This window comes from Bombyx mori, chromosome 3 (assembly GCF_030269925.1).
Source record: "Bombyx mori chromosome 3, ASM3026992v2".
Classification (NCBI taxonomy): domain Eukaryota; kingdom Metazoa; phylum Arthropoda; class Insecta; order Lepidoptera; family Bombycidae; genus Bombyx; species Bombyx mori.
The window spans coordinates 10812505-10837551 of NC_085109.1; the positions used below are offsets into that span (position 1 = coordinate 10812505).

General features: G+C 37.8%; 1 protein-coding gene across 1 annotated transcript; it reads left to right on the plus strand.

Annotated features, from left to right (window-relative positions):
* Positions 1-875: 875 nt before the first annotated feature.
* On the plus strand, positions 876-25034 carry LOC101739047 (ubiquitin conjugation factor E4 B). The gene is made up of 19 exons (XM_004931647.5): positions 876-1112; positions 1257-1892; positions 1961-2099; positions 2360-2919; positions 5480-5725; positions 6147-6393; positions 10926-11099; positions 12107-12227; positions 13039-13170; positions 14024-14221; positions 15341-15683; positions 16235-16330; positions 17064-17173; positions 18376-18514; positions 19109-19222; positions 20682-20802; positions 21448-21554; positions 22415-22508; positions 23254-25034. The coding sequence occupies exons 1-19, from the start codon at positions 1089-1091 to the stop codon at positions 23307-23309; spliced, it is 3657 nt and encodes a 1218-aa protein (XP_004931704.1). The 5' UTR covers positions 876-1088; the 3' UTR covers positions 23310-25034.
* The last annotated feature ends 13 nt before the right edge of the window (positions 25035-25047 follow it).

A 25047-nucleotide genomic window follows, 5' to 3' on the forward strand; every position in this document is an offset into this window, starting at 1 on the left:
TAAAATATGCTTATTATTGACTAGTATAAGATCATTTATACATTTACTATTATTAGAAAAAAAACCTACCTCTATTGGGACTAATAGGTATATCATTTTGTAAATCGTACTACCCTCAAAAAAGTTTTCTCAAAACAAGCAGAGACACGTAAAGAACTAAAAGAACTAACCAAATCCTGCCCCGAAAATTACCAGTCTCGCTATTGCTCTTTATAAATTCATAGTAACTATTCTTGCCACTTTTTCCCGTTTAAATTGACTTTTAGGCACTGCCTTTTTTATTTCACCTACCTACCTACTTACTTCCATGCAAAAAGTAAGTGACTGACTGGTATCAGTGAAGAGAAGTTGTGAATGTGATTTTTTTTATGAGTCAGGTTATTCTTTCTGGTTACTGTCCGTACGTACCTATTCATGGCAAATAACAGGATTTTGCAGCTCTGCAGGAAAACACTGCAGAGAATTGACTGAATTCATTTACTTAAAGGGAAAAGTTCGGAACAAATCATACGACTTACACATTTTTAAACACATTAATTTATTATTTTAAATTTTAATATTGCAATCACTTACACTACGTTATGCCGCAAAAATCAAATAAATGTTACACATATACAGATTTGCGTTTGTGTAAGAATTAAATATTCTACTCGGATTATTTTGAGCCATTGGCCGAGCAAAGGCTCAGCCCTCCAGGAAGGGTAATGCTAAAAGTAGGTAGGTATGAAAATTATTAAAAAAAACTTTAATTATATAGTACTAGAATGATTTTATTGCTAGGGTAACATTTTTACAGTGGGTGAATGTCATATTTGGTGCTATCTCTTTTTGTTTACGTTGTTTCAAATATCACAAAAAGAGACATACTCTTTATACTAATTCATCTACAAAGATGACGCGTGTATTTTCATTATTAACTTCGTCATTGTCATTGTGCACTGTGCAGCCTCAAACGTCAAACAGCTGAGCGAGGTGACTGACTCGTTGTGTGGCTTGTGCTTCTTTTTCTTAAAAATATTGAAAGAAAAATTAACGTAACAGAATAGGCCGAACAAATTAATAGAAAAATCTACTCTATAATTTTCATCATGAGTGAATTGAGCCAAGAGGAGGTAAGTCAAAATAATTTTTTTAAACGACCGTCTATTACTACGTATGGCCAATCTAATTTCGTAACAAAACAAAGCGTCAATGGTGAACGTCCCAGCAATTGTCATTTACTCACACGTGCTGCAAGATGTCAATATTCGTTACAGATACGAAGAAGACGCCTGGTTCGTCTCGCAGCTCTTAATAGTGCAGGATCAGTGCCTACTTCAGCTAGTCCTCCGGTAACCCCTGGCGCCTCAATTCCTTCTCCTGACCTACACAGTCCACAGCAACCCTTACGATTGTCCCCAGCTCCTTCAACTAGAAGCTCTACAGAACCCACCACTCCTGACACAGCGAATGCAAATCAAGAGCCCAATTACTCAGAAGAAGTCAGGTCAGATCAATCAGATCAAAATAAAATATCAGCAGACGGTTTAATTGTAACAGAAAAAACTGACAACAATATATTGGATGAAATGCCAGACACAAAAATGACAGATCTTACACAAACACGACAGTACAGTAGCTTTGACTCAATGGGTGATGACACATTGATAAGTTGTGGGTCTGTGAGAGTGGGAAGCTTACCGCAAAATACTGTTGCTGGTTCAGAAGGGAGTTCTACAAGGGAAGATAGCACATCAAGATCAATATCTCCACCACAGTTTGTTGAGCCATCACCTGTACGACCAAGACAAACAAATGCTTCACCAAGTTGTTCTCGTCGTTCTTTGTCAATGGAAGTAGATGATGTGTCTGAAAGAAATTCTCAATCTGAAGCTCAGCAAGAACCAATGGAGGTAGCAAAGAACCGAAAATCCAATGTAACTTGTTGTAAAATTGTTTCTAACCTATTGTGTAATTTAAGGTTGAAGATGATTCATCAGCATCTCCGGCACGTAAAATACATAGATCTCGAACTGTCAGTTGCACAGAGTTGACAGAAGAGCAATTACGCACCATTGTATCAAAGATTCTTCAAGTTTCATGGTCAGATGACAGTGCAGGTAAATTAATATATATTAATTAGGAATGAAAGGAAAGTTAATGTTTGGAAATAATCTTTCCTACCTAATTTGGAAACAATCCATAATATTTTGCAATAATAACAAAATTGTTATTTTTTTAAAACAGTTCTTTCAATTTAAAATTCTATGAAATCAAGATATGTTTTTTAAAGGATTCTAGAATAAAACTTGTCACATTTAATTTTTCTGTACTTAATACTTATACTTAATCTTATTAAAGAGAGAATATTTGTATGCAGGTGGGATTTTTGTGCCAACAGTAGCAGCATCGTTACTTGATAATCCAAAACTTTCTCTGACTGAGCTCATATCTGAAGCTTTAATGGATGTCATAATACAAATAGCAGATGGTGGTGATCCATTGAATCAAAAACTTACTGCAATTATTGAGACTTCAAAGAACTTGAATGAGGAGAATGGTGAGGACTCTTTGTCCAATTCAACAAGTGTAGAAACAGATGCGGATAAACCTGAATGCCCATCACCAGCCCTACCAATCCAGAAAACGATGCCCACACAAGGCTTAGTTGTTAGTTATTTACTTCAATTCTACAATAATGTAAACTCATATGAAAGAGAACACCCCAAGAAGAGTTCAGAACCACCTTTGAGTGATTTGCTCCAAAGTTTGAGAACTATACTGGTCAATCATTTGGTACTAGTGTTACAAGGAAGGTTCGAATTGGAAAAGTGCAGGAAATCACCATTATTACCTTACATATTGATTGGGAATGCACCAACGGGCCTCATCCCAGAATTACTGCTTGCTACATATCTTGATAAAGAAATATTTGATGAGGTAAGGACCTTTATAATGTAACTTATTTAACAAATATCTTGAATAATGGATAGTCCAGGCTTGCTGCGTTTGTTGTTTCACTGGTTGTTCTCAGTACTGTAATTCTTTTTGGAACCAGTGGTAGAGTTTACAAGTTTTGTTATTCAACAAGTATGTTATGATGACATTTAAATTGAAATATAAATTATTGATTTGAATGTTTACCAACATTTGATATTCAAGATTTCTTGCAATTGAATTAAATTCAACCAATTATTGGATTTGAAATAATGGTATATGTTTGTTTTTATCTAACAAACAACTACATTGATATAAATTGGTTTATATTCATTTATAAATAAACTTAGTTAACCAACCAGTACAGTAAGAACACAAATATGCTGTATTAAACCAAATAAAAAGTTGAAAAAAACTTCTAAATTTGAACCTACTCCAATAAACACATAACTATTGCATTATTAAATTATTATTGATTTGAAATTTGAATTTGAAACAAACATTGTATTTGACAGACAAATTAGCAAAAAGATAACTTATGTTTTATTATTTAATTATGAACTTATGCACATATGTTGGGTAATGTATCTGTTCATTGTGTGTCTGTCTTTATACAACCTGCACTCCGCAATCCTTTTATTAAAAGGACAACAAATATCTTCACTAATACACTACAATAAGTATTCCACTGCTTTTATTAGTATATTGTGGAATTAAATCACATTTTTAACTATCAAATTAACGAAATATACTTGAAATGTCTTAAGATTTGAAACACACCCAAGAGCAAAACTAGTGTTCTTGAAAAATAATATAAATATTTTATTATATTCAGTTCTACGGAAGATATAATTCATTGAGATTCACTGATAAACTTACAAATACAATACAATTTTTACTAGTCAACTTGATGACTCAAAATGGGTGGGGTCATGCTGTGATACCTATGGGTTCCGGTAACTATTAAACACCAACTGAGTTATGGGTTCAGTTGCTCATTAATGCAATAAGAAGTGGTTTCTACCCTCGCAATGCGTCCTATGAGCAGTAATTACGAAAATTAAATACTTGCGGATCCGGTCTTTATTACCACATTATTCTTGGATCATGCAAGACCGTCCTGAACATATGTTGCTAAGCATATTGTATTTGATTAGCAAAAATGGGACCTGCGTGCAGGTTTTGAAAACGAACATAGTACCATCCATAGTACCATTTTACTGGTGGTAAGACCTCTTGTGAGTCCGCACGGGTAGGTACCACCGCCCTGCCTATTTCTGCCGTAAAGCAATAATGCGTTTCGGCTTGAAGGGCGGGGCAGCCGCTGTGACTATACTTGAGACCTCAGAGCTTATATCTCAAGGTGGGCGGCGCATTTACGTTGTAGATGTCTATGGGCTTCAGAAACCATTTAACACCAGGTGGGCTGTAAGCTCGTCCAGCCATCTAAGCAATAAAAATAAACACCACGCAATATATGAGGACGTCTCGTCCTTTAACACCCTAGGCCGTGATGACTGCTAATTTTTTTTATTGTGGGCAAATGAGCTTAAAGCCCATGTAGTGGTGAGTAGTCACCGAAGCTGATGGACGTCAGCAAAGCAGGTACCTGCTGCTTATAGACTTCGATAGTTACAATAAAATCTTGATAATCAAGACAACACAAGATTGCCTCTCTAAGTATACTAGCACAATTATGTTACAGTATAGGATGTATTATTAAATACTGAATTGTAATATTAATAAATCTGTAGTTATTATCTTTAGAATAATTTTATTTCTTTTAAGGACATGAATGGAACTCGTTCTGACAGAATAGGTGTTAGCATTCTGCCTTCTTGTGCTGCAAAACAACCTTGTGCTCGATTCTATCTATAGTATCGCCTGTATAATAGTAGTTATCACGTTTTGCCAATAAGACCCTAGTTAATGGCTCAAGGTGGGCACCGGTATCCGCGTTGTGGTTTTTAAAGGCTCTAAGTAACACTAATTTTTATAGGCCTATCTGTCTGCCCATCCAAAAATAATCTTGAAACTAGGTCCACGAAACTCTAATGTCACTAATATGTCGTTTTATATGTAAATGTGACAGATATTCTTAAATTGAATATTTACAAGTACCAACAATTAGTAACCAAAATCGTTACATAATTGCAGCTATCATTTAGTGCAGGCCTGGGTAAATGGCGGCTCGCGAACCGGATTCGGTAGAATTTTGTCTGGCCCGTGAAGCATTGTATATATATATATATTATTAAAAACACAGATATTAGTTTTTATCTAACATAAATGCCGGTGGGAATCAAAATTTCAGCGCCTCCTATTCGAAAATATAATTATGATAATTGAACAATTACAGTATGTATAATAGTCGCACAATTTAATTAAAAGTTATAAAAAATTCATCAATTGACATTCTTAGCAAAAACTATACTTAAAATTAGAAAAAACCCTTTGGCCCGAGGTCAAATTTTCATCTGCAATGTGGCCCGACTATCAAAATATTTGCCCATCCCTGAATTTAGTGTAATGAAAAAGCGTAATCTATGATGGGATCGGACAGGTGTTTACTTGGCTGGTGCTTGGAGTTCGTGAAGAGATGCGCAGTGCATTGGGCACGGGCCACGTGTGCGGCGGGGCGGCGTTGCGAGCTCTACACGCGCTGTGCGAGGTGCGGGCGGGGGCTCGTGGCACGCGCCGCCCTGTGTGCGAGCTGCTGGCGCGCCTACCCTCGTTCTGTCCGGACCCAGTCACCTCAGCACCGGGCCGCGAGATCGCACGCGTGAGCTTCCTCGGGCCCTTCTTCTCAGTGAGTTTCATTACCCATTACCCATCATTAGCCTTTTTTTTTTCACATAATCTATACTAATATATAAATCTACAGACTACAGTGGTTTTTACGGATGTTCCGTTATAACTACTGAACCATGCATCCGATTGACTTGAAACTTGGTATACATGTAGAAAATACATGTACTTAATGGATAGGCTAATATTTATATGAGTGTTGGACTCCCTACACCAGTTGCGGGGGCGTTAATGATGAGAATCTTTGTGGGGGTGAGAAATAATAATGTTCATTTTAAATGCCCAGCGAAGCGGACGGATACAGCTAGTTTTTTATTAACATCTTTATTGTATTGCCGAGTTCACAAACATATGAGATGTAGTGTAGGAATAAGAAATAAATAAATAATGAGAAGCTTTTTAAATAAGATTCATAATTCCAGATATCGTTGTTCGCGGAAGAGAACCCCCGTTTGGCAGAGCGTCTGTTCTCTTCGGGAACCGGAGACAGAAGCTTGGCCTTTGCTCTGCAACGGGAAGTGGAAGCCAGTCGCAATACTCTGCACAACATCTGTCATAATATCCTGGTCTGTCCCGAGGCTAGGGAGCCTTTCCTAAACTATTTCGCGGCCATACTGCAGCGAAATGAACGACGCGCACAACTGCAGACTGATGAACGTACGCTCGCTGGTGAGTTAAAAATGATCCCCGTAACGAAATCTATATACATATAAATAAAATTGGAGTGTCGGTTTGTAATATTGAATTAACCGCTTTTTAGTACATGCATATGAATTTATATACAGTTTATACAGTACATACAATTTTTATCTGTCTCTCTGTCTGTTTGTTCCGGCTAATCTCTGGAACGGCTGGATCGATTTTGCCGAGACTTTCACTGATAGCTGATGATATAAGGAGTAACTTAGGCTTATAAATTTTTATAGACTAGCTTCGCCCGGTAGTTATGTAACGATTTATTGAAATTAATTAAATCATATTTATTTTAATCTTCATCGAGCACCTCTTTTATCTGAGGAACAAGTCACACACAGTTATCTAGTAATGTGTGACTTGTCCACAGGGTATTGTTAGCATTATATAAAACCTGAGGTAGTGATTTGACTGTAGCATTACCTACCTCTGTCTTGTAGTAACATTGAAAATAAAAATTGTCGAGCTCAGTTTTATCACCTCTGATAATAGTGGAGCTCGATGAAGATTTAAAAAAAAACTCATGATTTAATTAATTTCAATAAATCGTTACATAACTAATTGCTATTACTAGAGTAGATCCCAAACTAGAATTCCCTGTACTATGAGAGTCAGAGACTGATATGGATACTTATATAAATTAAAATATATACACATCGAAATTAAACACCTAGACTAGAGCAAATAAATTTGTGCATCATATGAAGATTTGCTAAATACGGGAATCGAATATATGATATTTAGGGACGCTAACTCCTGCTCCACAGAGTCGGTCTAAATAACCAAATATGTCTTTTGTTACCCTACTCCTTTTTCCTTGTTTTCTACATTTGTTGGTGTTCATTCCATTGTCTTTTTACGCCAATCTAGTTCTTACGTATTAACCGTTTTAGTGCGTTTTCTAGTAAAGACCACGATAGTGCTTCAAGACACAACAATGTCTTGGAAACATAATAAAAATATCAATTAGCAAAATTACGATTGAATGACTTGTTGAAAATGTTGGATTTCTTTGAAATGCCGCTAACCTCGTCTCTGTCTAATAAACATACGTTTGGCTTCGGTCCAAATTAGAGATGGCGTTAACGGTTGAATTTATTTATCTGTTAACTGGTAATTGATAAAAAAAATTACCGATATTTTTATTGGTTGAAAATACCGGTAAATCTTTTCGTTGAAAAATTAATTTTGCTAATGTTAAACTTGAATGGTACTAGCACTTTTCGAAATGATCCCATATTTCTGCATTGCGTTTCGGCATTTTAAATTAGATATACAATTTAAAAATCCACAACAACAAAGTAAGCAAAGTCTCAAACACACAAAAACAAAGTCAAAACACACAAACACAAAGTACAAATCTCTTAAAATACAAAAACACAACTTTACCAAAATAATAGAAAAGATGCACTGAGCCACCAAAATGTCAAGTACCAAACAAAATATTACGTTTAAAAAATCAACCAATCACGTCATCTTCGCGTTCGGTAAAAATATCGTTTCATTTCAATTTTTTAACGAAAAAAATTATCATTAACTGTAAAATACACCAACTTAAATATTGTGCTTTATTTTGAGGGGTATAGAGCATACAATGAAATCATAAAATTCAATATTTTTTACATGATAAGTTGAAGACATCTGCAAGGCGAAAATGAATCTTACGTGTTGAAATAAAGTTGAAACTTGCATAAATATAATTTCCAATAATTGCCTATGCCACTACACGCAGTGTGTTTGGTAAACGGTATTTTTAACCGTTTTGGGTAATTTTATTTATCGAATAGAAGTGTTAATTTTTTTTACCGGTAAATTTATTGGTTATTGGTTATATTAGCCACCTCTAGTCCAAATAATAAGTTTCCCTACATCGAACCGCTGTAACACTGTAACTGATTCCGTGTAAATATTTATGTTTACGATCGCAAGTGTCTCGGGAAAAGTACTGGCGTGCACAGTAGATCATTCACTACTGTAACTTTCGGCAAACAAAATGCTGATTAGAACATTATGTGCTATTAATTCAACGTCGACTCTGACACAAATAGAATTGTAGTCTTTCAATTAACGAATTCAATATGTAGTTTTACGTAACTAGATAATAATAATACTAGGCGTATCGCGTAACTCCATCCGCGCATTTGTGGATGAAATGAGGACTTATTGTTTTTTTGCACTCGGTACTGATGAAATGTGATTATATACTTTTATTTCAAGATCTTAATACGTAACACGTTTACCAAATTCGTAAAATGTATTTTTTTTAATATTTTTCTATTAAATAGATATTTTTCATCAGAATAGTGTTTTGGCTTGATCCACCTTAACTATAATTATATTAATGTTTTTTGTTTGTAAACATCTTCGATGTAGGTACATACATGCTTGTGGGCGGTTTTAAAATAGTAAACAAATCGAAGGCTATGATTTGAAATTCAAACATAAAATGTATCAAAACCATTCAAACCAGGAGTGCGCTGCATTTTTCGCTCGACATAATATTTTCCCCGTCCACTTCAGCAAGCAACATAAATACAGTGATAAACTTGTGAAATTTCATTCCTTGGAATATGATTTTAATACTGTTTATTATGTATGCACATGAATTTTTCATATGACACTTTACCATTTAAATGCAATATAGACTCTTGTAGTATAGACATACAAAATTTAACACGAACACACCTGTATTTAGATTGTACGATTTCATTATTTGGATTCAATCCAATACCTAGAAAGTGATCGAGGTACATTTTCATTCTTGCCAAATAACTTTGTATTTTTTTCTTTTCTTTTTGTTCTGTCACTTAATATCGTCAATTCTCATTTCTTCGTGTATTTGTGACTATTATCTTACGTCTCAAGGTTGACAGCATCGCCGCGGCCATTCGCCTCTGCCCATCATAACAAAGATTACTGTACTAAAACTTTTGTAACTCTTAGTCAGAATGTATGAGAAAGTTCAAAATTAACATTATGAAAATAGCTGTTTGATTCCGCATTATACGTTATATCACTGTTTTCAACGTTTATAAAGCTATAAGGCAGTTTAGCGCAATCTATATCTATACTAATATTATAAAGTTGAAGAGTTTGTTTGTTTGAACGCGCTAATCTCAGGAACTACTGGTCCGATTTGAAAAATTCATTCAGTGTTAGATAGCTCATTTATTGAGGAAGGCTATAGGCTATATAACATCACGCTAAGACCAATACAAGCGGAGCACTAATAAAGAATGTTTCAAAATCGGGTTTTTTTCCTTTTTAAATAGCTCCATAACATTATATTATTCAAAAATATTTTCACTTTCTACGTAAATGAAGAGGCGGGTAAAATTTAGTGTTATGCCAAAGTAACTATTCCGCGCGGACGAAGTCGCGGGCAAAAGCTATTTCAAAAAAAAATTTTTCGTACCTAATCTGGTAGCCCTAAGGCTATGCCAGCATAGTCGAACGAGTAGGTGAGCTCACGGGGCTCTAACCTGAGGAGAATTTCAATAGGAATATCGCACCGCCTATGTGCAATAAAGGAAAAAAAATTGTTGACATCACGGTCGCTCGAATATTAGGTTTAAATTTTAATTAGCGTTCATGCTACTTAATTGGCGTAAATGGGGCACCGGAGATCACAGTCACCAAAACGTTAATGCCTCCTCTCTGAAGTATCGATACGTGTGGGCAATTCGAATTGCAAAGTAATTCTTCATATTCATTGTTTCATAGTCGAAGTTGTTTTTGATAATTTGTTAGGTTGATTGACTGCGTTGTACAGTACTACAACTACAACTAGTGTTACATCCTTGAATTCAAAATGTATGTAGATAAGTATATCGATAGGAAAATAGAACCCTATCTGACCCAGGCGACGGGACAACGCAAAGTTGCCGTCGTACGAAACGTGTCTTGTCGGATCCACCGGATCCTCTCTCGGTACATTTAGGCCTCTTACGCACAGGTGCCCATCCTCATCGAAATCGTCGATTACGAGGAAAGTTCGACGAGCGAACTAACCCAAAGACAGCCCACTTAATTTTTTCACCGGCTCTCTTCAATGGGTCGCGATTCCGATCCGGTGGTAGATTCAGCGAAGCACTGCTCTTACTAGGGCTAGTGTTAGCAAATTCTCTCAGAATGAGCCCGTAAGCTCAACGGCTGGACCGATTTGGCTAATTTTGGTCTTGAATTATTTGTGGAAGTCCAGAGAAGGTTTAAAGGGTAGATAAATATGATAATGCTCGGAATTAAATAAAAATAACAATTTTGTTTTTCCTCTGATGTGTCCCCCGTCGGACGGATTCCTTTTGTTTGTTTTAAGTTTATTAAACCAAAAGTTTAGGTATTTTATTTATCGATTGAAGCACTACGAAGTCTTCCGGGTCAGCTAGTTAATAATAAAAACTGGAAATATCGTTTTTTTTTCAACAACAAAATAACGCGGCAATGCATTTGACCAGGTATGCCGTGGGCTCGTCCACCCATCTAAGCTATAAAAATAATAAACATTTCAGGCGATGGCTTCATGTTGAACGTGTGTTCGGTGTTACAATTGCTGTCCGTCCGCATTAAGCTGGAGCGCGTGTACCCGCTGTACACTTTCCAACCGGACTCGTGGGCGAACGTCCGCGACGAGACTAGACTGTACTTCACCGCGCAAGAGGCCCAGGACTGGCTCGATGAACTCAGTAAGTTTCACGAGATACCTACATAATTGAAGTGAAAACTTCTTTAGAATCGTTGTGATTTCAAACCGGATGCAACGGAAAAAACGACAGGTAAGAGACACAAATACAAAAATGTGTAGGATGAAGCCAGCAAAGAATGAGACAGAAATATACATACTATTTAATACAGCGCCATCTGTGAGATTTTTTAATAAACATGTCCCTTCGATCGTCTCTGAGTATTTATTAATAAAAATACACTTATGTATGTCGGAGAATCTACAATTATTAACACCATCGTTAGACATCATAGGGGGGAATAGGGTGATCGAGCTAAGAGAAATATTGAGTATACGTTTGTTGTCTTAGGACAATTTAGATGGCGTCTACGCGCCTCCATCGGCTAGGCTCTGTCGTAGCACGAAGTTAGCCGTTTCGAAGATACCGCAATCGTGCTGCCATGTCTCGGAAATCGTACGAGTTTTGTTTAGCTACCAAACTAATGACCGTCTCCGACATATAAATATTAAGTTAGGATATTGTAATTTGCATTAGCCCTGAAATATGCCTAAACAGTTAAACATTGTTTACGTCTATTTACGCATCTTCTCAGCGGGCCGCGATTCCGATCCGGTAAGAGAATTGCATTCGCGAAGCGGCGACTAAAAGAACTTGCATTTAAGATTTGCATCTCTTTACTGGTGGTAGGACCTTGTGAGTCCGCAAGGGTAGGTACCACCACCCCGTCTATTTCTGCCGTGAAGCAATAATTCGTTTCGGTATGAAGAGTGGGGCAGCCGTTGTAACCATACTGAGCTCATTGAACTTATATCTCAAGGTGTGTGGCGCATTTACTTTGTAGATATCTATGGAATCCAGTAACCACTTAACAACTAAAAAGACGAAATAACGCGATTTTCGGTGATTACTTGAAAAAAAAAAACGATGTCTATGATACGTATAAGAAATCTTTGCACATACGAAATCGGTAAGACAAATGAAATACATAGTATAATCTGTTCTTTCAGATAACGATCCGAACCACAAGTGGCCCGAGGCTAAATTCCAGACTGTTTGTTGGTTCCTGACGCTGCACATGCATCACGTGGCACTCATTCCTGCATTACACACACATCAAAGACGTATTCGGTAGGTTAACCGGCGACTGCCGCCGTTGCTACCCTTGTTTGTATAGAATTCGGAATTTTTCTGTGTATTTTCATCATAATTTCTATAGGAAGCTTAATACCATGCCGTCGAGCCGCCAAATTACAAAATCGATCTGTCACTGGGGTGAGTTAATTAGCATGTAGACGAGTTATGTTATATATAACCACTCACCAGCTAGATTAACTGGTGGTAGGACCTCTTGTGAGTCCGCACGGGTAGGTACCACCACCCCGCCTATTTCTGCCGTGAAGCAGTAATGCGTTTCGGTTTGAAGGGTGGGGTAGCCGCCTGTAACTATATTGAGACCTTAGAACTTATACCTTAAGGTTGGTGGCGCATTTACGTTGTAAATGTCTATGGGCTCCAGTAACCACTTAACATCAGGTGGGCTGTGAGCGCGTCTACCTATCAAAGCAATAAAAAAATTGATGGTCAGATCTGGTGAAGAAAGGGTTTGTGGTAGTATATACCATGCGGTCCATACCACCCATAATCGTTCAGTGTGGAGGAAAGTCACATTTGGTCGCGATCCTCGGCAGTGAGGACAATGATGAAGAAGAAGAACCACTCACCGACGGGCCTATGCTCGTCTACCTAGAAAGGAAATAAAAGAACAAGGTTGAGGAGTCCTTTGCGGTTATATCGGCATTGCCAATGTCCAAGAGCGGCGGTGGTCACGTACGATCTAAATCGATCTGGAAGCCGCATTCATGAATTCCAAGACCATACATACCTATATATAAAAAAATCCACGAAAAATAGTAAATAATTTTGATTCTTCAATTTACAGCGCTTTCCGTGACCTACAGAAGGTAATCGAGGAACTGATGGCTGCAGAACCACAATGGAGAAACAGTTTTTCAGCTCTGCGGAATCGAGAACTACTGAGACGTTGGAGAAGGCAGATCAAACGTCTACACAGGTAGTTTTTTTTATTGCCCTTGTAGACAGACAAGCATGCGGCCCACCTGAGGGTGTGTGGTTACCGTCACCCATGGACTTCTGCAATGCCAAGGGCAGAGTCAAGCCACTGCCTACCGTTAAGTACTATCCACAACCCTCGTTTGAAGAAGGACATGTCATAGCATTCGGGAAACACCGTGGAGGGGAGCTCTTTCCAAAGCCGGATGATACGTGGCAAATAAGATCTCTGGAATCACACTGTGGATGAACGCAGTGGTTCTAGGTAGTATGGATAAACTCTATTCCGGTGGCGGGCGATGCGATTGTAAAATTAGATGATGGGATCATCTTAAACAGGTATAATAATATGTCGTAAAGCAGGGGGGATGGCCATTATTCAAGAAACAAACATGTCGAACGTCCACTATCCTCTTGTCTAATTTTGCTGCAAAGCCCTCGTGCGTTCCAATTCCAAATGCGGGACAAGGGAAGGAGGGTCGTCGTACCCTCTTGCGGGGGCACGGAGTGGGCCTTGGAGGAACCCCTCTGCCCGGGCTGAATCTCCCTGCCTAATGAGGTGGGGGTGATGCGCTGCAGGATGTTGTAGGGCAGGCTTGAGGTAGTGATGGGTGGGACTTTCCTTCTTCTTCCCTCTTCTCTTCTCTTCTTTCTTGCGTTTTCAATCTTCAGCAGGGGCGGCTGCTACTCTCCTCCATATTTTTTTTGTGGGACAGTCGTTATTCTCACTTAATAACTTAACCCCAGGTGGTCGTGAGATCGTTGACCCGTGTAAGCGATAACAGAACCTATGTCGCCTCTCTTGTTAAGACCCGGTACAGGTTGTCACATAACAGTTTGTCGGTGGGTGCTAGATCGAAGCAGTGCGCGGAGACGGCGCTGCTGGAGGGCGAGGTGATGCGGCGCAGCGTGCAGTTCTACTCGTCAGTGTGCGCGCTGCTGTCGCGGCAGCTGGACGCGTCCGCCGGGGAGGGCCCGCCGGCGCTCGCCTTCCGCGCCACGCCCGAGTGGTACGTCGAGGACGTCGCCGAGTTCATGCTCTTCGCTGTGCAGTGAGTCTCATAAACTATGCTTTTAGGTTTTAGCATGTCTGGTAACATTTTGTTTTCTTAAGTTTTAAAGTGTAAAGTGAAAATATATATTCAGGAACTAGCTGACCCGGCAGACTTCGTAGTGCCTCAATCGATAAATAAAAGACCTAAACTTTTGTATAAAATAAACTTAAAATATACAAAAGGAATCTCGCCGACGGGGGACACAGCTAAGGAAAAACAAAATTGTTATTTTTATTTAATTCCGAGCATTTTCATATCCACCTTTCAAACCTTCCCTGGACCTCCACAAATAATTCAAGACCAAAATTAGCCAAATCGGTCCAGCCGTTCTCGAGTTGTAGCGAGACTGAACGAACAGCAATTCAAATTGGAAGTTTATTTTGTATGAAAAGCTATAATCCAGATTGTGTAAGCTCCTCCTTGCGTAGATAATCTTCAAAGCTGACGGTCGTGGCCTCGTCTAACAACATTCTCCTGTATTATACAAAAAATGTATAAGCTTAATATCTGCTAAAACACAATAGAGGTTGACACCGGAATAATAATAATAACTAGTGGTCGCCCGGTAGTCGAAATTCGACTATAATTAATTGAAATTATAAGTTTGTACACTATTGTGGTTCTATTGTCAATATGATACTTCTACTAGCTGTACCCGTCCGCTTCGTTGAGCTTATAAAATTAACATTATTATTTCTCAGCCCCACAAAGATTCTCATTATTAACGCCCCCGCAATTATACTTCTATAATTACAAATTTCGCCTAGACTACAAACTATAGAAAAATATTAATAAAGACAAAGAATATTTAATCTATTCTCAATTTGACCACAGACGTCAAGAACAAAAGTTTGACAGTAAATAAATAGTATGCAAGCATGCGTGTGTATGCGTCAAATACAATGGTAGTGTGTGTAATGTTTTTTTATTGATTTAATGTATTTTTTAGGCATAATTTAAAAAAAATATTAGCCTTCTGCACTCCTCTATATTCTCTATAACTATGGGAAATTTCATAGTCCTCTGTCTGCGCAATTTTCGTAAAATTAAAAGGTGTGCAAAGTTTTTTCTTCACGTGTTAATTTATAGATAATGTTATTTGTTGTCCATTTCCAGATACGTACCTCAAATAGTCGCTGAATACATAGAGGATCCAATCATAACGTGGCTCCTCAGCGCCATCTGCAATTCCCATCTCATCAAAAATCCATATCTTGTTGCGAAAATTGTCGAAGTGCTTTTCGTGATAAACCTTTCGGTTCCGCTGAAGCTGAAAAACGTATACGAAAAGTTCATGGACCATCCGATGTCGCAAAACGAGCTGCCCAGCGCTTTGATGAAATTCTATACGGACATTGAGACTACGGGCCAGAGCACGGAGTTCTACGACAAGTTCACTATTCGATTCCATATCAGTATCATATTGAAGGGAATGTGGGAACGACCCATACATAAACAGGTCAGTGACGAAACTCATTCGGAAATAATCATTTTGTTTAATTAAATAATTTAAGTGTAAAATCTAAAGGCACATTACGTATACTCGTGCGTCCACAATTTTGGGTAGGATATCTTATTTTATTTATTTTATTTTAAAGTTTTAATTTTAAATTACAATATAAGCATTACAGCATTAAATATAAAATCTGATTACAAATTTAACAAACAACAACTATTTATTAACAATTTAACAAACCCAAAAAAACACCGTCCACTTGTGCTCCCTCAGTTGGCCGCTAGGGGCGCTGTTCTAATTTCATATAAATTTGAGTTAACTTTTACGCTATAGAGAACTTGCACTAAGCACACTGGTGTTCAGTAGTCACTGTAGCCCATAGACATCAACAACGTAAATGCGCCACCCACCTTAAGAAATGAGTTCTAAGTCTCAGTTTTCATTACAACGGCTGCCCCATACTGCTTCACGGCAGACAGAGTGGTGGTACCTACCCGTGCGGGCTCTCAAGAAGTCCTACCACCAGTGTACTGTACCTTGTTGTGTGGTTCCAGGCCATCGTGAAGGAATCCCGTTCCGGTCGTCAGTTTGTGAAGTTCATCAACATGTTGATGAACGACACCACATTCCTACTCGACGAGTGTCTCACGGTCAGTGTTTAATCTTCTCCTCTTTATATATAATTGCTTTTGTTGAAGTCGCCTATTGTTCAAATCTTACCAATGTATTTTATTGGTATGTTTTTTGAATAATTTAATTATTGAATAAATGCTTGAAGCTCACGGCCCACCTACTGTTACTTGAGGCTTGAGGTCGAAGCCTCAATTGTATTGTAAAATGTAATATGTCTTAGTTGGTTGTAGTTTGGCTTCTTTTATATTAATGCGTCCATTTCAGTATCTCACTGCTGTCTCCCGTTCATGATATCATCATATTATTTTCTAATTTAACCCTTTAATGGCTAGTTTATAGTCCGACATCGTCAATGAGAGTTCACGTAAGTGGTATGGTACTTGTAGAAATAAATCAAATCAAACTACATTGTGAATAGATGTTATACCCACTCCATCTAGGAAGAAAAAGGTAAGTCGTGTAGGTTTACGACGGAAGGAAGTTCTTCCACCGAGCGGAACGTATTGCTCGTTAGACCGACGGTCCGAATGTTGTTGATCGTAACTTGCACGCTTATATTGAAAATGTGGTAAGCGAGATTCAGGAATCTATCAAATATCTTGTGTTCGTTAATGACTACCGCCACAAATCGAGATGAGTCTTAATTGTGAAGATAATAATGTTATACAGATAACTATTTCTATATTCCGATACTTAGCGAGATAGTTGTGTTGAGTGTGTATGTATGTAGTGGTGTGGTGTTGTCCGCAGTACCTGAAGCGCATCCACGAGGCGCAGGAGGGGGCGGCGGGCGGGGAGACGCGCGCCCGCACGCTCGCGCAGGACGAGAGGCAGTGCCGCTCCTACCTCACGCTCGCCAGGTGCGACATTCTACCTTTGTACCGTTTTAACTTTACAAATAACTAATATAAAATATTATATATATAAATGAATATATATTTACTAACGATCACGCCACGTTAACTGGTCCCGCGCTAAGTTCGTAAAGAGCTTGTGTTACAGGTATCAGATAACGGAAATAAATGTAAGATTTTTATTATACACATACATATATTTATTATACATCCATAACCCTGAAAAAGACATTTTATATTTATCATATAAATATCTTCCCTTGGCGGGATTCGAACCCGCGAACCCCTTGTGTAGTAACCATGTCACTTATCACATCCGTCTGGTGTAGTGGACCAGACGGATTGAATTGCTGTTCGTTAGTCTCGCTAAAACTCTAGAACGGCTGGACCGATTTGGCTAATTTTGGTCTTGAATTATTTGTGGAAGTCCACAGAAGGTTTAAAAGGTAGATAAATATGAAAATGCTTGGATTTAAATAAAAATAACAATTTTGTTTTTCCTTGGATGTGTCCCCTGTCGGACGGATTACTTTTGTTTAAGTTAAATAAAAAAATTGAGGCACTACGAAGACTGGCGGGTCAGCTAGTATACTATATATATGTCGGGGAAACCGCATTATTAAGACCATCGTCAGACAACATCGGGCCAAATAGCTAGGGTGATCGAGTTAAGAGAAATATTGAGTACACAAAACACTTTTGTTGTTATCGAACAGTTTAGAAAACTTCTCTTGACGTTAGCAAACGAAAACAAATGACAGTTCTTAGGATGAAGAAACCGTTCTTCAAGAAGGCTGGTTGGTAAATGTGTTGGCCTTTTTTGTGTGTATTTGATGTGGGATTAGCTCAAAGTAAAATAAAACAGTTTTTTTTTGGAAAAGTAACAAAATGTATTATTTTAGCGCACGTAGTTGTTCAACTTATAATGTCCGATCGCCATCTTGACCATCTCTCCTCCGTCCCTTTCTTCTCCATACATTCATCCCTTTCACTCTAAACGTTCCGTTTCCTGCATTGATGTGCTTTGTGTCTTTAATGTTATCTTTGTGCACACGTTCACCGTATGATGTCCGATCGCCATCTTGAATATCTCTCCTCTGTCCCTTTCTTCCCCATACATTCATCCCTTTCACTCTAAACGTTCCGTTTCCCACATTGATGTGCTTTGTGTCTTTATTGTTAAACTATAATGGGTACAATATTTACAGAGAAACGGTTGACATGCTGGAGTACTTGACGGTGGAGATCAAAGAGCCGTTCTTACGCAGCGAGCTGGTGGACCGGCTCGCCTCCATGCTCAATTTCAACCTGCAGCAGCTCTGCGGCCCCAAGTGTAAAAACCTTAAGGTGAGCTCCACACTACATATCGAGGAGTGAAAGGTTTAAAGGCTTGTAACTATACTGAGATCTTAGAACTCATAACTCAAGGTGGGTGGCGGCATTTACGCTTTTTTTTATTGCCCTTGTAGGCAGACGAGAATATGGCCCACCTGATGGTGAGTGGTTACCGTCGCCCATGGACTTCAGCAATGCCAGGGGCAGAGCCAAGCCGCTGCCTACTGCTCAATACTTTCCACAAGCTTCGTTTGAAGGACATGTCATAGCGCTCGGGAAACACCGTGGCGGGGAGCATTGGTCATTGGTCTCCTGTGTCATAGACATGCCTAGTGCAGAGTTCATTGTAAATATATTAATGCTAACTTAATATTAAAGTGTATAATATTAATGTTCAATAAATATGAATATTATTATTTATACAGTATAATCGATAATTACAAAACTTCTTAACCATACAGGAGACTTAACCATACTTTTTTTATTATTAATAAAAAAAGTGCAAAAATATTTTTAATTAATGTATCTTGTTTTCTCTCTTTCTCTTTTATAATAAACGTATCATCTACTTAAGATGCTTTTAACAGAAAACAATTATTTGTGCAGGTCCGCCGGCCCGAGAAGTACGGCTGGGAGCCGCGGCGGCTGCTGAGTCAGCTCGTGGACATCTACCTGCACCTGGACTCCCCGCAGTTCCACGCCGCGCTGGCCGCCGACGAGGTGCGTTGAACTCAACTACACTACTAACAACACCCGATCTACCTATCGAAATAGGCTTCTATACATGAATTTCTATATACTAGTGGTCCCCCGGCACTCGAAATTGGACTATAATTAATTGAAATTATAAGTTTGTATACTCTTATGATTCTATTGTCAATATTATACTTCTACTAGCTGTACCCGTTCGCTTCGCTGGGCATTTAAAATTAACATTATTATTTCTCAGCCCCCACAAACATTCTCATCATTAACTCCCCCGCAACTGGTGTAGGGAGTCCAAAACTCATATAAATATTAGCCTATCCATTAAGTACATGTATTTTCTACATTAATACCAAGTTTCAAGTCAATCGGATGCATGGTTCAGTAGTTATAACGGAACATCCGTAAAAACCCCTGTAGATTTATATTTTAATATAAATAATCACGGATTTCGCCAAAACTACACTTTAGACAAATATTAATAAAGACAAACAATATTTAATCTATTCTCAATTTGACCACATACTGTAAGCAGTAAGAAACGTTTGACGACAATAAACAAATAGTATGTATGCATGTGTGTATCAAATACATGAAAAAAATATTAAGATTCCGCACTCCTCTATATTCTCTATAAGTGTGAGAAATTTCATACTTTTCCGTCCGCGCAACTTTCGTAAAACGGGGTACAAAGTTTCTGCTTCACGTATTAATATATTATAAATATTGCTAAGAGGAATTCGCGATACGACTGGTGTTCAGTGGTTACCGGAGCACATACTGCCTCACGGCAGAAATGGGCAGGGTGGTGGTTTCGGCCTACCTATAGTTCGACGAAGGGCTCAACGAGTAAATTAACCCATAGACACAGCCTACTGAGTTTCTCGCCAGATCTTCTCAGCGGGACGCGTTTCCGATCCGGTGGTAGATTCTGCGAAGCACGGCTCTTGCTAGGGTTCGTGTTAGCAACACTCCCGGTTTAGCCCCGTGAGCTCACCTACTCGCCCGATTATGCTGACATAGCCTCTCAAGGCTAGCAGCTTAGGAAAAAAACCTATAGTAGCCTATTACTTAAACAAATCTTATTAACAATCTGTTGTCTGTTAATCTGAAATATATGTTTTTTTTTATTGAATGGCTTAATCCTAGTTTTGAAACAAGAAACTTTAATAATTATTGAAAGGTACGTCTAGGGTTAATCACTGAAACTAATGAATCGATTCTAATATAATTAAGTCACAGTAAAAAACTACTACCAAGTTCGCGATAAAAGCTTATTAGTTAGTTTAGATTCAAGCTTAAACATAAGATTTGGTTCTAAATACTTAGCAAGCAGTTCAGAAGGGCAGGGCGTGACGTGATCGCGTCCGGGTCACATGTGGCCGATTAATCAATGTCTCGTACATATCTGCAGCAGTATTTTATAAACGTTTACGAGTATTTAATGATGGAGTATTGTGATGTTTTTCGACAGAGATCGTTCCGGAAAGAACTGTTTGAAGAGGCGGCCGTGCGGCTCACAAAGTCCTACATAAAAACACCATCAGAAATAGAACGCTTTAAAGCGCTCGCAGACAATGCCTATCAAATTGCTGGTGAGTTCACTTCAACACAAGATATACTCAAGTATTCTCCATACACAGGGAATAGAACGGCTTTTGACATAAAACCGCTGTAAGAACTTCATTGCGTGTGACGTCATTTGGTACTAAATCATTTTTGGCGGGTACGCGAGGAGCGAAGTTGCGTAAATTATTTTATTTTGTCTATTTAAATTTTCTTTAGGTTTAAATGTGTAATAACGGCACGGCGGAAAGTGTACAAATGTGGGAAGATGCAACAAAGCCGCCAGACATAGCATCTTGGCTTCTTCCAAGAAGTTTCAGTGATTAACCACAAATTTACTGAGACTTTATTTAATCCCATCCCATCGCGTTTCATTTAATTTCATACCAATTGATTAGTCTCAAATTAATAAACTTCATTTCATTTCGCTTCAACTGATTTTGCTTATGAATATAAGAAAAAAATATAAGGCTTGGCTTAGTCTCGTTACAAGTTATAAAATTATTGTTTAATTTTAAACTTCAAACAAAAATTACAAAAAAACGATTGCAGTGAAGTATCTTACATAATGTCAAGGACCGTTAGTAGCGTTTCTAATTATACGACCCCCACTATGTATATATTGCGCATTTTAATAATAAAAACGGGTTCTTTATAATTATTTTTCGTTTCAGTGTCGAACCAGCAGAAAAGCGACGAATTTGCAGACGCCCCCGAAGAGTTCCGGGATCCACTCATGGACACGCTCATGACGGATCCCGTGGTTTTACCCTCTGGGAAGGTTCGCTTCTTGACATTTTAATTATGATTTAGAATGTCTATTTGCATATATCGTCTTTTCTCATTAAAAGTGTACGGTTTCCAAAAATATTCGAAATTGCGTTAATATGCGGAATCATTTTCTATCACCAGTATTTTTCTCATAAATACTGTCAAAAGAGCGTAGTTTAGTTTTAGTTTTTTTTTTTTGTTTACTGAGATTTTGACTATTATTAACAAAATGAATACATAATTTTATCTTACTTTAAAAGACAGATAATCTAACTGGTAAAAATTCATAAATAAATGTTGCAAAGATGATTAATATTAAAAATATCACATGTTAAACCTTTAAAACACTCTCCTGTAAAATTAGTAAGTTTTGAGATTATACAGTTTTAATGCGAGAAGACGATGTGATTTTATTTTCGTGCGGTTTTGCATTGGCCGCGTCGTGTCGGCCTGGATTAGCCCCACCCACTCTCCTGGGTGTCGTAAAGCGACTATTCTTCGAGGATTGGACAGTAGCGTTCTCTATTATGTGAACGTACTGCGATCACCAACTGACTTCCATTGTTAGTAACGTTGTAAGCCCGCACGGGAAGGTCCATCCTGCCTATGTCTACTACGAAGTAGTAATGATTTTCGGTTTAAAGGAAGGTCAGCCTTTATACAATACAATTGAGATTTCGACTTCATGGCTCAGAGTATGAGTCTGTATTAACTTTGTCTGTGAGGTTCATTATCTACAGACTGCCATGCGACCTTGAATTCTATGGAGAAATGGATAGTGTTGTTACCACACTATCTCATGCAATAAGAATATAATTACTTGTTTTTGCGAAGTTTTATTAATGTGTTGTGTTTAATTGTATTAAACAGGTAATGGACAGGTCGGTGATCTTACGTCATCTACTGAACAGTGCCACGGACCCCTTCAACCGACAGCCTCTCTCCGAGGACCAACTACGTCCAGGTACTGATCAGATTCCATTACAGTTATCATGATTGTTCTTTGCATTGATGTGTGAACGAGCTGGCGACCCACCTGCCGTTAGATGGTTACTAGAGCTCAAGGACATCATATGATATTTTTTTTATTGCTTAGATGGGTGGACGAGCTCACAGCCCCCTGGTGTTAAGTGGTTACTGGAGCTCATAGACATCTACAACGTAAATGTGCCACCCACCTTGAGATATAAGTTGTAAGGTCTCAGTATAGCTATAACGGCTGCCCCACCCTTCAAACCGATACGCATCACTGCTTCACGGCAGAAAGGTGATACCTACCCGCGCGGACTCACAAGAGGTCCCATTACCAGTAATTACGCAAAATCTAATTTTGCGGGTATGATTTTTATTACACGATGTTATTCCTTCACCGTGGAAGTCAATCGTGAGCATTTGTTAAGTACGTATTTCATTAGAAAAATTAGTACCCGCCTACGGGATTCGAACACCGGTGCATCGCTCGACACGAATGCACCGGACGTCTTATCCTTTAGGCCACGACGACTTCGTGGTGGTCACGTTGAAACATGAGCTTGAAGCCATCAGTTGAATTTTATAACGGTTATTCCACCATTGAACTAGAAGGCATAAATAGAGAAGATTGTGGTGTTACATTGATCTAGTGGAACCCACCTGGATTTACAACATTACCTACGAGTGGTAACACCGAATTAAAAAAATAATCTGAATCTTGAATGTTTTTATTACAGCGACTGAACTCAAAGAAAGAATCCAACAATGGCAGCGCGAGAAAAAATCAACGTAATCGTCCAAAGCCAAGGCTAAAGTCTGATGTACACAACATTACACATATAAAGACTAACGACAGGTGTAAATCCGCCTTCGGGGACTATTGTCCGCGCGTGACTGAGATTATCCAGAGCGTGTGTGCTTGTGAGAACGATTCGTGAATATCTTAACTATACTAATGAACGTGTTAGACAAAACTTAGTATATATTATCGTCGTAGCTTTCCTACTACAAGGTGTCCATTGAATCAATTGATTGATATCGATGGCACCAAATTGAATAAATAATACGTAGATTAAAATTCTCGTACCATAGTGTTTTTAGAGTTCGAGTGAATCAGTTTTAAAGGTGTTTTAAAAGCGTTGGCCGCGAATCTTGGAACTGTTGGACAACGGCAAGTGGAATTCGGTTCTAGACCACGTATGAAAAGGCGAAGTGCATATCAATTCCGTTATTTTGATTTACAATTTCTTGAACTTTTCTTTTGTTTTTCCGTGACTAAATTTCTCGTTATATTTTTTTATAAAATCGAAACGCCTTCAATTGCTATCGTTTAAATGAAAATAGTTTTCAGTTAATGGAATTAATTTGCCTTGAAATGGTTTAAACATTTTTGAGATTTGATCGAATGAACAGAAAAAAAAACTAACGAAGTGTCCATGTCTATTGTTCCATGTTATGTAGGCCGAGATGTTTCATATGATTTTATTACTATGTAAAAAACTAAAAGAAGATCGTGTGCATTGTTACAATTATCGTTTTTTTTTTTTTTTTATTGTCTTTGTAGGCAGACGAGCGTACGGCCCACCTGGTGGTAAGTGGTTACCGTCGCCCATGGACTTCAGCAATGCCAGGAGCAGAGCCAAGCCGCTGCCTACGTTTAAAATTAATGCATTTTTTTTGTATATAAAAATTTAAAATAGCAACTTTGTCCCCATGTTTGGTATTCGGTCTGTTTAGCATAATGTTTGTATTCCCATTTCTGTATATATAGGAAATGAGGCCTAATATTATGAATGCCATTCACTTGACGCGGTTCCGTGGCGAGGTGCTTGTCTAAACCCCGGAAAGTATAAAATAAAATGTAATGGCAAAACATGTAACTGAGCATTTTTTTAAGTAAAAACTAAATTTTCTTTAGTCATGTGCAAATAACGTCGATTGTGGATCGATTAGTCATACATTAGTTTAAAACTAATGATTAAATATACAAAAATCAAACATTATAAATAATATTATGTAATACGATAATAAACAAATGTATGGAGTGTTGATTAAAGACTATTTTCATGAAAATAAAATTTTAGGAAAAAATGTATTTAATTTTACTATTCAATTTATTGTGTTTAGTGATATTATGTGTAGTCTATTTTTAGCAAACATTATTTTGTATCGTTTAATTTTAATCAATGTGATTTTGTTCCTTTTTTAAATAATTAGTTTGTTAGAAATGGATTTTTTTTTTCATTCAAAGTAATATAAATAGCCATACTTGATAAACATAAAATAATAATATAAACCATGTAGTTTTAATACTTATACTATAGATATGTATTTTTAAAATCACTGCCAAGTCATGGATAATTTTTAAAAAGGTTGCTCCATACTAAAATCCATTTCTTAAAAATTATTATGGTCTCACTTGTATATTTTCACTTGTAATTATTATATTTTACCAAGACATTATACTAGAGGTCATTTATGTTGATTATATAAATACACATACAGCATAAAAGTAAAACATGGGTTTTATT